This window comes from Eurosta solidaginis, chromosome 2 (assembly GCF_040869045.1).
Source record: "Eurosta solidaginis isolate ZX-2024a chromosome 2, ASM4086904v1, whole genome shotgun sequence".
NCBI lineage: Eukaryota > Metazoa > Arthropoda > Insecta > Diptera > Tephritidae > Eurosta > Eurosta solidaginis.
The window spans coordinates 255,545,399-255,559,699 of NC_090320.1; the positions used below are offsets into that span (position 1 = coordinate 255,545,399).

A 14,301-nucleotide genomic window follows, 5' to 3' on the forward strand; every position below is an offset into this window, starting at 1 on the left:
TCTCCTCCTCTTATGTGCATCTGCAGCTGCGACAATAGTCGAAGGTCGTTACCCCCATTCTAGCACCATGCGTGCCTATTAAACAATGCCCTGTTAGAACCCTTAGCAGGGACGACAGAATTGATTTGTTTAAAATCAGAAGCGCTCTTGTGCGCCCATTGTCATATGAGGGCCAGGTTAGCTTGGATGTCTCACACGATGATATGGCTGGCCATAGTCCATTTACAATTCTTATAGTGCTTGTTTTCACACGAAGCCTGAAAGTGGTCATGGGTATACCTACCGAATCATTTCCCGGAAGTAGATGGTCCGTGGTGCCTCTTGTGGCCAGCTCGTCTGCTCTGCAGCTGCCTTCAATATCCCTGTGCCCAGGTATACATATACGGCTGATACTGAAGTGCTGAGCCATCTCGTTAAGAGATCTGCGGCATTCAGTGGCAGACTTTGCGTTGTCGACGAATGAGTCCAGGGCCTTTAATGCGGCCTGGCTGTCTGAGAAAATAAATATCCGTTTACCATCCTTAGGCATAGACCCGAAATGATTCACAGCCCTGTGAATTGCCAGCATTTTCGCTTGGTAAATACTACAGTGATCTGGTAGGCGAAAAGAGACCTCTAGACCCAGATCCGGTGAAAAGAGGCCTGCTCCCACCTTCCCGTCAAGCTTAGAACCATCCGTGAATATGTTGATGGCACCCGGTACCGTATGTTGTCTGGTATTCCAGTCTTGTTGCGATGGTATATATATACTATAGTTTTTAACGAAGACGTTCCTTGACATGCAGTAGTCAGTACGTACCGGTATTGGGACTGGGGCGTTCGTGCCCATGGAGGCAGCCGTGAGATATGGAGGCAGCAAGAATGGACGGTAAAAAGTCGAGGGGCTCGTCCAGTAAAAATGTTGTGGTAGAATACTTTGATTTTGTATAGAAAGTAAATGACGTCAAATCTATGCTAATGACAAATAAAGGTTTTTGGAGAAAGGCCAGATGTTATCCACGCATATATATTGGGATTTATTCAACTGAAGTTAAAGTCCTTTAAATATAAATAAATAAATGTAAGGCGCGATAACCGCCGAAGAGATTTTAGGCCGGGTTTCTCTTACAGTTTGCGTGGTGCTCCTTTTCATTTTTCCTACAAATTGGCAAGAAAGAACCTACTTGTTTTATGCCAACTCCGAACGGCATCTGCACAACCGATGAGCTTTCACTGAGAGCTATTCATGGCAGAAATTCACTCGGAGTGCTTGCCAAACACTGACGAGAGGCGACACCGCTCAGAAACATTTTTCTCTTATTGAAAAAACTTGTTTAATGTTGCTTTGCCCGTGCGTGAACTCGGGATCGTCGGTGTGGTAGACGGAGCACGCTACCGTCACTTCACCGCGGCCGACAAAGTCCTTTAGAGAAACTTAAAAACAAGAGAGATCTGGAGGCAACATAAACAGAGATAGAACTATGAATGCTATTGAACACTGAATTTCTCATCCAATGCAAGCTTTTTGTAAAAGTCTCTAGAAACTAGAGCTTTAGATATTATCAGGCTAAACATATGCATATTAGTCATTAAATTGTTACTTGAAAAAAAAGGTATTTTTCAATGAAATTTTTCAAAAGATCTAGAAAATCTCTGACAAAAATGTTTATGGTGGGAAAAAAGTTGCACCACAATACTCATCAAGAATTCGTATGTTTTGGGACGCGTTTTGAGAATGCTCGTGAAGTTAAAAATGCCACTATTTACTTACTTCTTTGGAACTTCATAATATCTTGCTAGGGTTCAAAATTCCCAGAAGTTTAGGCTCTGCAGGTTTTGACTTCAGCACATCATAGTATTCACGCTGTCGAAAAAATATTTACTGCCGCGAAAATTTATGTCCAACTAGTACTAGTTACTAGTTTGAATGATGAGCTTAAATTTTTTCTGAATTTTAAATAAATTCGATCAGTTTCAGAAAAATATATTGCTTGTAACGTTAAGGTTTGCGCAAATAGAAATTTATCTTCAGGTCTTATCAAATCAAATAAATTTATTTTGACCAATCATTACGAAGCGAATCGAATCCATATCAGTTTTTCTCTTTGCTACTTCAGAGTAACAGAAGCAACGAAAAATATGCTCTGCTACTGCTCCGGTTTTGAATATGTGCAGAGCATAGAACAGAGCTGTAGCATAAAAAGGTACATCGTGTTATAGAGCGGAAAAAAGCATACTGTAACGAATTTCATGCAATTCATCTTATTTGCAAACTTATGCTAACGTTCGAATCACTAAACTGTTGACTATAACTACAGATGCATGATTATTATAGCTTCTCGCATAGCCCATGCGCGTGTATATGTGAGTGATACTTCCACCGATGATTGCTTACCTTTGCGAGTATCTCAGATATATGCATGTGTTTGTGCTGTTCTCTCCGCTGCTTGTATGGACATATGTGACCTAAATACCAAATTGCTTTGAAGGGGTTGTGTTGTTCAACCCTTTTAAGGGGAATTTATAGCTTCTATAACCCAATGGTTAACATCACCTATGTGGCAAAACCAGTTTCTATAGCAGCTTTCTCGACCACAGGTTCCTCATAGATCTAGACGGTGGAGGGAGGTACGGCCTAGAAGGTTTCATTTGGTCATACAAAATCGTTCCTGAGATGGTTGGGCTAGTATTTTGATAGTGCTTGTTACCGGAACGTAGGTTCTATATCCAGCAAAGGACCATCAACATCGCTAACACGCCGCAAAATCTTCAGCGAGTATACTTACGCTACAACAACAACAAACGATATGTTTTTTGATGTTCTTGGAACGATTTTAAACATTTTCAATTATATAATTCATCCCTTCAATGATAACCGAATATAAATCTAAAAATATTATTGATTAGGGAAAATCAAAACAGCTTTACAAATTCAATACCCATGTATGTGTATACGTTAGTGCATATGTTAGTAAAAACAAGTAAGGAAGGCTAAGTTCGGGTATAACCGAACATTACATACTCAGTTGAGAGCTATGGAGACAAAGTAAGGGAAATCACCATGTTGTAAAAGGAACCTAGGGTAACCCTGGAATGTGTTTGTATGACATCAAATGGAAGGTATGAAAGAGTATTTTAAGAGGAAGTAGGCCATAGATCTATAGATGGACGCCATTCAGGGATATCGCCATAAAGGTGGACCAGGCCTGACTCGAGAATTTGTTTGTACGATATTGGTATGAAATGAAATGTGTTAATGATAATTTTAAAAGGGAGTGGGCCTAAGTTCTATAGGTGGACGTCTTTTCGAGATATCGCCATAAAGGTGGACCAGAGGTGACTCTAGAATTTATTTTGTACGATATGGGTATCAAATAAAAGGTATTAGTGAGTATTTTAAAAGAGCGTGGGCCTAAGTTATAGAACGCCTTTTCGAGATATCGCCATAAAGGTGGACCAGGGGTGACTCTAGAATTTGTTTGTACGATATGGGTATCAAATGAAAGGTGTTAATGAGTATTTTAAGAGGGCGTGGGCCTTAGTTCTATATGTGGACGCCTTTTCGAGATATCGCCATAAACGTGGACAAGGGGTGACTCTAGAATTTGTTTGTACTATATGGGTATCAAATGAAAGGTGTTAATGAGTATTTTAAAAGGGAGTGGGCCTAAGTTCTATAGGTGGACGCATTTCGGAATATCGTTATAAAAGTGGACCTGGGTTGACTCTAGAATGCGTTTGTACAATATGGGTGTCAAAAGAAAAGTGTAATAAGTGTTTTAAAAGGGAGTGGGCCTTTGTTCTATGGGTGGACGCCTTTTCGGGATATCGCCATAAACGTGGACCAGGGGTGACTCTAGAATGCCTTTGTACAATATGGGTATCAAATGAAAGGTACTAATGAGTATTTTAAAAGGGTGTGGGCCTTAGTTCTATAGGTGGACGCCTTTTCGAGATATCGCCATAAAGGTGGACAAGGGGTGACACTAGAATTTGTTTGTACGATATGGGTATCAAATGAAAGGTGTTAATGAGTATTTTAAAAGGGTGTGGGCCTTAGTTCTATAGGTGGACGCCTTTTCGAGATATCGCCATAAAGGTGGACCAGGGGTGACTCTAGAATTTGTTTGTACGATATGGGTATCAAATGAAAGGTGTTAATGAGTATTTTAAAATGGCGTGGGCCTTAGTTCTATAGGTGGACGCCTTTTCGAGATATCGACATAAAGGTGGACCAGGGGTGACTCTAGAATTTGTTTATACGATATGGGGATCAAATGAAATGTGTTAATAAGTATTTTAAAAGGGAGTGGGCCTTTGTTCTATAGGTGGATGCCTTTTCGAGATATCGCCATAAAGGTGGGCCAGGGGTGACTCTAGAATTTTTTTGTACGATATGGGTATCAAATGAATGGTGTTAATGAGTATTTTAAAAAGGCGTGGGCCTTAGTTCTATAGGTGGACGCCTTTTCGAGATATCGACATGAAGGTGGACCAGGGGTGACTCTAGAATTTGTTTGTACGATATGGGTATCAAATGAAAGGTGTTAATGAGTATTTTAAAAAGGAGTGGGCCTTAGTTCTATATGTGGACGCCTTTTCGAAATATCGCCATAAACGTGGACCAGGGGTGACTCTAGAATGTGTTTGTACGATATGGGTATCAAATTAAAGGTATTAATGAGGGTTTTAAAAGGTAGTGGCCCTTAGTTGTATATGTGAAGGCGTTTTCGAGATATCTACCTAAATGTGGACCAGGGTGATCCAAAACATCATCTGTCGAGTACCGCTAATTTATTTATATATGTAATACCACGTACAGTATTCCTTCCAAGATTCCAAAGGCTTTTGATTTCGCCCTGCAAAACTTTTTCATTTTCTTCTACTTAATATTGTAGGTGTCACACCCATTTTACCAAGTTTTTTTCTAAAATTATATTTTGCGTCAATAGACCAATACAATTACCATGTTTCATTCCTTTTTTCGTATTTGGTATATAATTATGGCATTTTTTTCATTTTTCGTAATTTTCGATATCGAAAAAGTGGGCGTGGTCATAGTCGGATTTCGGCCATTTTTTACACCAATACAAAGTGAGTTTAGATAAGGACGTGAACTGAGTTTAGTAAAGATATATCGATTTTTGCTCAAGTTATCGTGTTAACGGCCGAGCGGAAGGACAGACGGTCGACTGTGTATAAAAACTGGGCGTGGCTTCAACCGATTTCGCCCTTTTTCACAGAAAACAGTTATCGTCCTAGGAGCTAAGCCTGTACCAAATTTCACAAGGATTGGTTAATTTTTGTTCGACTTATGGCATTAAAAGCGTCCTAGACAAATTAAATGAAAAAGGGCGGAGCCACGCCCATTCTGAAATTTTCTTTTATTTTTGTATTTTGCTGCGCCATATCATTACTGGAGTTGAATGTTGGCATAATTTACTTATACGCTGTAAAGATATTAACTTTTCTTTTAAAATTTGAATTTAAAAAAATTTTTTTTTAAAAGTGGGCGTGGTCGTTCTCCGATTTTGCTAATTTTTAATAAGCAGATATATAGTAATAAGAGTAACGTTCCTGCCAAATTTCATCATGATATCTTCAGCGACTGCCAAATTACAGCTTGCAAAACTTCTAAATTACCTTCATTTAAAAGTGGGCGGTGCCACGCCCATTGTCCAAAATTTTACTAGCTTTCTATTCTGCGTCATAAGCTCAACTAACCTACCAAGTTTGATTGCTTAATGCGTATTTGGTAATGAATTATCGCACTTTTTCGATTTTTCGAAATTTTCGATATCGAAAAAGTGGGCGTGGTTATTGTCCGATATCGTTCATTTTAAATAGTGATCTGAGATGAGTGCCCGGTAATATACATAACAAATTTCATTAAGATACCTCAAAATTTACTCAAGTTATCGTGTTAACGGTCAGACGGACGGACGGACGGACATGGCTCAATCGAATTTTTTTTCGTTACTGATGATTTTGATATATGGAAGTCTATATCTATCTCGATTCCTTTATACCTGTACAATCAACCGTTATGCTATCAAAGTTAATATACTCTGTGAGCTCTGCTCAACTGAGTATAAAAACTATGTTGATGACAGTGAATATGAATATTTAAGCGTGTCTAAAATAAAATATGTATGTGCCGCTATTCAATATTCCATGCAAATATGAATTTATTCATATTACCATTTGTTAACTTCTTTGTTGTTTGTCCATAATGCAGTGGTAAATTGCTGCCAAGAATGTGTTGGAAATTGTGTGAATGCAAATCGTTCTGTAATAAAAAAAGAAACGCTTGAGTAAAGTGAAATATGAAAATGTATTCGAAGTCGTAGGAAAATAATATATCTTAACAATAAGTAACTACATATGTATGTGTGTACTACACCGAAGGTCCTGGGTAAAAGCCCGGGAAAGGCAACAACAAAATACTTTAGAAAAAGTTTTTCTAAGCGGCCATGAAAAGCTTCACAGCGAAAATTCATCTGCCTTGTTGTTGCCGTTCGGAATGATGAAAAAACGTCCATTTTCTTAATGGAATTCCTGCTGATTGTAATGCCTCGATTATTTCATATCTTGCCTTTATTGCGGTATCCATACTGTGGCCGCCGGCGAGTACGTCGTCTACATACATATAATTCCTCAGAATGTCTTCTGCCCTTAGATGCGTGTGCTCCACGTCATCGGCGAGTTGATGCAATGTCCGTATTGCCAAGTATGGAGCACAGTTCTCCCCAAAATTTACTGTTTTAAGTTCGTACAGACTTATTATATCTTTTGGATCTTTTCGGAATACAATCCGCTGATATCTTGTTTGATTATGACACAGAACTTGTAGCAAAAGTTAAAAGGTACCACGATGCAAGTTGGAAGAGCAGCTTTAGGCCGCTAAATCTTGTTTAGGTTTCCTTGTATTTATTTTTATCTTTTAAAGCATTGACACTATAGCCATAGTCGAAATGAATGACTATCTCTTACAACTTTTGTACTAGAGTCATAGTCGAACTGAATGAGTATATGTACTTGGAGGTTATATATCGGTTGCCCTATGTCTATATATATTTCTCCTATCAATTGAGTTCTTGTTTCCATGCACGTGAGTTTAATTCCTTGAGATCCGACTACGAAAAAAAAGTATTTTAAATCGCTTGATTAGGTATTAGATCATTTAGTTTGAAGTCCTTTCCACAAAAAAAGTTGTTTTACAAAAGCATCATTTACGAAATTGACATTTAATTGGTTCTAAGCTAATCTACCTCAAAAACAAAGCCTGATTTTTTTTTAAATCATACTCAAAAATTCCGATTTGATCTGAATTTAAAAACAGGCTGAGAACAATAATTTCAAGATGAATCCAAGCTAGTCATGGGATGATTCATAAAACATTATCGCAACATTTCAGTAAGGATCCTGAAACAGTTGAAAAGATATAAGAAATGATCCCGAAAAAATCTCAAAATAGAATTGATATTAAAATAGGAATAGAATTGTCACAAAATGGTCGCGAAAAATCTCGAAATGCTCTCGAAACAATTTCAAATTCGAAGATAGAACCGAAAATGTGAAGATTTTATCTCTAAATAGCCCCAAAGTGATCCTAAGCTTACTTACTTAATTGGCGCTTAACCGTCTAAACGGTTATGGCCGTCCAACAAGGCGCGCCAGTCGCTCCTTCGCTCCGCCAACCGGCGCCAATTGGTCACACCAAGGGAGTTTAAATCGTTTTCCACCTGGTCCTTCCAACGGAGTGGGGGCCGCCCTCTACCTCTGCTTCCATAGGCGGGTTCCGATAGAAACACTTTCTTGGCCGGAGCATCATCTTTCATTCGCATAACATGGCCTAGCCAGCGCAGCCGCTGCGTTTTAATTCGCTGGACTATGTTGATGTCTGCGTATAGCTCGTAAAGCTCATCATTAAATCTTCTTCGGTACTCGCCATCGCCAACGCGTAGAGGTCCATAAATCTTTCGAAGAACTTTTCTCTCGAACACTCCCAAAGCCGCTTCACCTGCTGTTGTCATGATCCATGCTTCTGCCCCATATAGCAGGACGGGTACGATAAGTGACTTGTAGAGTATGATTTTCGTTCGCCGAGAGAGGACTTTACTTTTCAATTGCCTACCTAGTCCAAAGTAGCATTTATTGGCAAGATTGATTCTTCGCTGAATTTCAGTGCTGATGTTGTTGCTAATGTTGATGCTGGTTCCCAAATAAACGAAGTCTTTTACTATTTCGAAATTATGGCTGCCAACAGTAGCGTGGTTGCCAAGGCGCATATGCGCTGACTCTTTGCTCGATGACAGCAGGTACTTCGTTTTGTCCTCATTCACCATCAAACCCATCTTTACCGCTTCTTTTTCCAGCTTGGAGTAAGCAGAACTAACAGCGCGGGTGTTTAGGCCGATGATATCAATGTCATCAGCATATGCCAGTAATTGCACGCTTTTATAGTATATTGTTCCAGTGCGGTTAAGTTCTGCAGCTAGTGATCCTAAGCACAATAATAAAAAACATTATTAAGAGGTACAAGGTCCCAAATTGGACCAGGCCTAAGTTAGGAGGGGTGACCTTAGAGGAGAAACCTTGCACAAAATATCTAGGAATGATCCTAGACAGTAAGCTGTCATGGAAGCTCAACGTGGAGGAGAGGGTCAAGAAGGCCTCAACGGCACTCTATGCATGTAAAAGAATGCCGGGTGTACATGGGGCTTATCGTCCTCTCTTTCCACACAAAACACAACATACCTTAAAAAATTAGAGGGGGTATGCAGACTGTCGATGCTTAGCATTCGGCTGCACTGTATGCCATTCTGCTCATTCCACCTGTAGAACTGGGAGCAAAGACCAAAGCATTAACAACCGCAACCAGACTAGGTGCCTTGGGGCAGCTTGAGCGCCAACCATATGGCCATAGTGGTATAGCGTCATCAATCACAAGATGAACAGACTACCTGATTCCCTATCTGCGCTTCGAGGAAGATCTTAAGGCCACAATAGAGGGAAGAGAATAGCTTAAGCTGCAACCGTATTAACTTTCATATTGACAGTCAAGCAGCAATTAAGGCAATAATCTCGCCAAGCAGAGCATCTAAATGCGTGTTAGAGTGTAAGCAGTCTCTGGAGAGAATCGGGACAGGGAGAAGCATACGTCTATATTGGGTCCCAGGGCATATGGGAATAGATTGGAATGAAAAAGCGGACGAACTAGCTAAAAAGGGCGCATCTCTTGAAGCTTGCTTCGTAGACGTCCCAATTAGACTGGGCGAGATTAAGCAAAGGCGAGAGGTGCACACGATCGACCAAGCGGGAAAGGCGTGGGTTCAAGCGCGGGGCTGTAAAGTGTTGAAGATTATGTGTAGGTCTTACAACCTTAGACTAACAAAGTAGCTTCTATCATTAAAAAGAGAGGACTGTAAACTCATGACGGGTATTATGACTGGAAACTGCCTTCTGGCGTCACATGCCTTTAAATTAGGCTTGGTCAGTGATAGTAGATGTAGGAAGTGCGGGTTGGAGGAAGATCGAGCACGTTCTGTGCTCGTGCCCTGCACTTGCCATGCTAAGACTCCAGCTATTAGGAGTGATACAGCTGCCAGATCTAGAAGCAGCAAGTCCTAATAAGCTTCTAGTATTTGCCAAGAAGACGGAGTTATTTTATAACATAGGCCCTGGTTTTTGATAGGATTTTTCAGTTTGGTCGTGAAAACAAACTTTTGGTAATACTACGGACTCAATCTGTCTATGTGAGGTCGTCATGGACCGGCCAGTTCAACCTAACCTAACCTAACCTGGCACAGAGATAATGTATCACTTTCTAAGAGTTTCTACCTAGGTGTTGCCACTCAGAATGTTTCACAAGGTTGCCACCTATTCGAAGTTAAAAAAAAATTGCATGAGATATGCCGATATGGGTATCAAACGAAAGGTATTTCACTCCGCATTACAATAGGGACATTTTGGAGTAGGGTTGCCATTTTGGGTTGCCACTTTTTCGAAATTAAAAAAAATTGTATGAGATATGCCGATATGGGTATCAAATGAAAGGTTTTCACTCCGCATTACAATAGGGACATTTTTGAGTAGGGTTACTATTTAGGGTTGCCACCTTTTCGAAATTAAAAAAAATTGCATGAGATATGCCGGTATGGGTATCAAACGAAAGCTATTTCACTTCGCATTACAATAGGAACATTTTTGAGCAGGGTTGGCCTTTAGGGTTGCCACCTTTTCGAAGTAAAAAAAAATTGCATGAGATATGCTGATATGGGTATCAAACGAAAGGTATTTCACTCCGCATTACAATAGGAAAATTTTTTAGCAGGGTTGCCATTTAGGGTTGCCACCTATTCGAAATTAAAAAAATATTGCATGAGATATGCCGATATGGGTATCAAACGAAAGGTATTTTACTCCGCATTGCAATAGGGACATTTTTGAGCAGGGTTGCCATTTAGGTTTGGGGTAGTTAGACGAAATAGTACTCTACTTACTCATATTCTATTAAAGCTTTAAAGGAGAACATTAAAGTTAAAAATATCCGTAAAAGATTTTACACATGATTCGACTTAATTTTAAATAATTTTCTTTTAAATGAATAATTGCAATTTCTCACAGATTACTATTAGAAACAGCACACAGCACAACGAAACGTTGCCGAGCAAAGCTCGGTCGCCGAGGTACTTATTTTTAATTGTAACATTAATTAAAGTAAGTAAGTAAGTAACATTAATTTTATGTTTTATATATCGTAGTAGTCGACCGCATTGCGTCTGTATCGACTTTAATCCAAATAAATAAATAAATAAATATAGATTCTTAATTAGATAAACAAACAGAATTAACTTACGCATACACCAGCGAAATGAAATGAGCGTGGCTTTGACAAAACATTTTGCTATACTTTTTCAAAAGAAAATTTGCTAGCAATTGTTTTTTTATATATGCATATTTGCACAGCTGAATTGTGTTATCACACTACAATGGCTGTAGTTTTAGTGAATAAATACAGAAAAGTACAAATGGTTCACTTAATTAGTTTTATCTGCTTCCAAACTGCTAATAGTTTCTAATAAATAATGCCAAAACACCAGATTTGGGAGAAGTGCACGAAATTCTCAGCAACAACACTGCTCGATCTTAAATTGGCTGAGATAACCAATATCTTTTGTTAAGTGTTAATAAGGCGTTAATTTGTTGTGGATTAAACGTCTATTCATATTTCACATTTTCGCAAAGCAACCCTAAAACTGCGCCCTAGTCCGCACGATATGCCAATATATGATCTTGCAAAAAATAAGGAGATCGTCCAGAAAATAGTCTTTAAATAGTCACAACAAATCCGGAAATACTCGCAGCCGCGATAAACAGAAAGAAGGATATAATGGAGTTCTCAAAAAAAGGAGGATCAAGTACTCCTCTGAAATACTTTTTTTTAATGATCTTGAAATAGTTCCGAAAACAACGAACACATCCGGAGATAGTTTAAAAATATTCGGTGGCAGTTCTTCCGATATGCTTCCCTAAAAAATAGTAAAATACTTTCGAAACAATGATGAAAATATATAGAGATAATTCACAAAAGGTGTTGACGATTTTATTTCCAAAATGATTCAGAAACGGAGCCGAAAGAGCCGCAAGAAGATCTCGAATACAGTCTCTAAACGGTCCCAACATAGTCTTAGAAAAATTTGAAATAGTTCCGAAAATGTTCCTCAAATAATACCGAAACGGACCTTTAATAGTCTCAAAGTATCTAACCTAGAGCTTACGATTTCTTCTCGAACACAAGCGAGAATTTCTAGAGTCGAGAAATCGAGAACTCGGCTGCTCGCGAGACTCGCTACGCTCGCTACGCCCACTTTTTATATATATAACATTTTGGAAAACACAAAAAACCTGATTATTTAGTAAATAATATACCTAGAACGCTGAAATTTGACATGTGGACTGATACTGAGACTCTTGAAACAAAATTTGAAAACAATTTTAAAATGGGCGTGGTACCGCCCAGTTTCTATGTTTCGGGAGCCATAACTTGAAGAAAAATTAACGGACCTTAATAAAATTGGGTACACAAATTTTCCCTATAGCAAGAAATATTTCTTGAAAAAATGGACGAGAATGGTTAAAGACCACGCCCACTTTTATATAAAAGATATTTTGGTGTGATGGGTAGCGTGCTCCGCCTATCACATCGTATGCCCTGGGTTCAACTCCCGGGCAAAGCAACATCAAAATTTTAGAAATAAGATTTTTCAATTAGAAGAAAATTTTTCTAAGCGGGGTCGCCCCTCGGCAGTGTTTGGCAAGCACTGCGGGTGTATTTCTGACATGAAAAGCTCTCAGTGAAAACTCATTTGCTTTGCAGATGCCGTTCGGAGTCGGCATAAAACATGTAGGTCCCGTCCGGCCAATTTGTAGGGAAAATCAAGAGGAGCACGACGCAAATTGGAAGAGAAGCTCGGCCTTAGATCTCTTCGGAGGTTATCGCGCCTTACATTTATTTTTTTTTTTTAGACGAAAATAATAAGTTATATCTTAGCGAAAAAGTGTTTTGTATCAATAGAAATTTACATATCATAACAAAATTGGGTACACATATTTTCTTATAGCAGAAAATATTTCTAGTAAAAATGGACGGGATCGGTTAAAGACCACGGCAACTTAGATATAAAACCAATTTAAAAGGGTCGTAGACTGGAATAATAAGCTATAACTTAGCAAAAATAGTTTTGATAATAGTTTTGATATTTCACTTATCAAGTTATATTGTAAGAGGAAATGGGGAGACATTTTGTTTTAAACGGGCAGTGCCACATGTTATGTAGAAAAGTAATTTATCTGAAATGAAATGTGCAATTGAAGCTCACGCTGAATATATAATGCTCGGTTATACCCGAACTTAGACACTTTACTTGTTTTTACTTGGCATTTTTTTTATTATATCGCGCTTGCTGTGACATTTCAATCAACTCGTATATGTAAAATTTGTTTATATTTTCATTTTCCAATTCAAAGGCATAATTGGTACATATCCTTTTTTAAAACAACGCGTACAATATTTAATATTTTAATATCAATATTTAATAATATTTACAATGCCTCCAGAAAAAATCTAGGTATATATTTATAATCTAACATTAATAACCCTTTTAATATTGTTTTGCATATTTATCAAATGTAATTTGTTGCATTCTATTTTTTAATTAGTAAATAAATGAATTCTGCTTATTACTTGTCTCGAAAATACTTGCGTGAATAACGATACCCGAGATTGAAACGAGATTGTGTTCGAGAAAAGATCATAGTATATAATACTGTCAATTAGGCAAATAAGCTGAATGTTGAGAATCTCGCGAGCCTTGCGAGTATTTCTAGATTCGAGAATCTCGCGAGAAGGCGAGACTCGCAGGAAATCTCGTATCGAACAAGTTCGAGAAATCATAAGCTATAATTTAATCTAAAAACATTTTGAAACGATTGCGAGCACAATCCCGAAATAATCCTGAGATATTCTAAAAGTAGTCCCGAAAAGATTCCATACACGGTTTCGAACTGACAAAAATAGTTCCGATATCATTCTGAAAAATATCTCAAACTATCTCGGGAGTACGGAAATTGTTCCGGAATGATGCCGAAATTGTCCTGTAATTAACCAGAAGACAAAATTTTTAGACTAGCATCTATATAAACCTTCAACAGTGCATATATACATATATTATAATTATAAAATTTGGGATGTTCGATGTCTGGATTGACCAAAGTAATAACGACTTAGGAAACCTGTTTTAGGGGAAGAGTGGATGCAACTGTTCACTTCACCATAATTTCTGGACCTTGACCTAAGTGTCATATACTAATATAATTGCCCGTAGTCATAGTCAAATTAAAATAGAGTTTTATTGGTTTTAACATGCTTCTAAATGAAGCATCATTTTCAGTTTGTTTTTGAGATATCTTGATAAAATTTGGATAAGACATTTTTTGGAACCGGCCGTATCGGACCACCATAGCATATATCCCCAATACAACCTATTTTTCAGAAAATAGGATTTTTTTATATCTTCCTCAATTTATCAGATTGAAGCTTCAAACTTCACCATATGCTTTCGTATATTGCACATATTGTTGTCTGAAAAAAATCATAGACATCGGTGGTATATGTGTTATATGCCCCATATAATCAGTAATTTCGGTCCCCTTGTTTGCGGCTAGAAGCTTCAAATTTCACCAAAAACTTACGTTTACGTCATATATTGTTGAGATAAGTGATTCATTGTCATAGCTGTTTCATGCAGACTACAAGAG

The 14,301-nt window shown here is 38.2% G+C and overlaps 1 protein-coding gene across 1 annotated transcript in view; it reads right to left on the reverse strand.

Moving 5' to 3' along the window:
• Nucleotides 1-14,301, reverse strand: part of LOC137241840 (uncharacterized) — a 187,832-nt gene that overhangs the window by 58,876 nt on the left and 114,655 nt on the right. Inside the window, 1 exon segment of the mRNA XM_067769221.1 lies at nt 6,181-6,268. Coding sequence (XP_067625322.1) covers nt 6,181-6,268 — 88 coding nt within the window.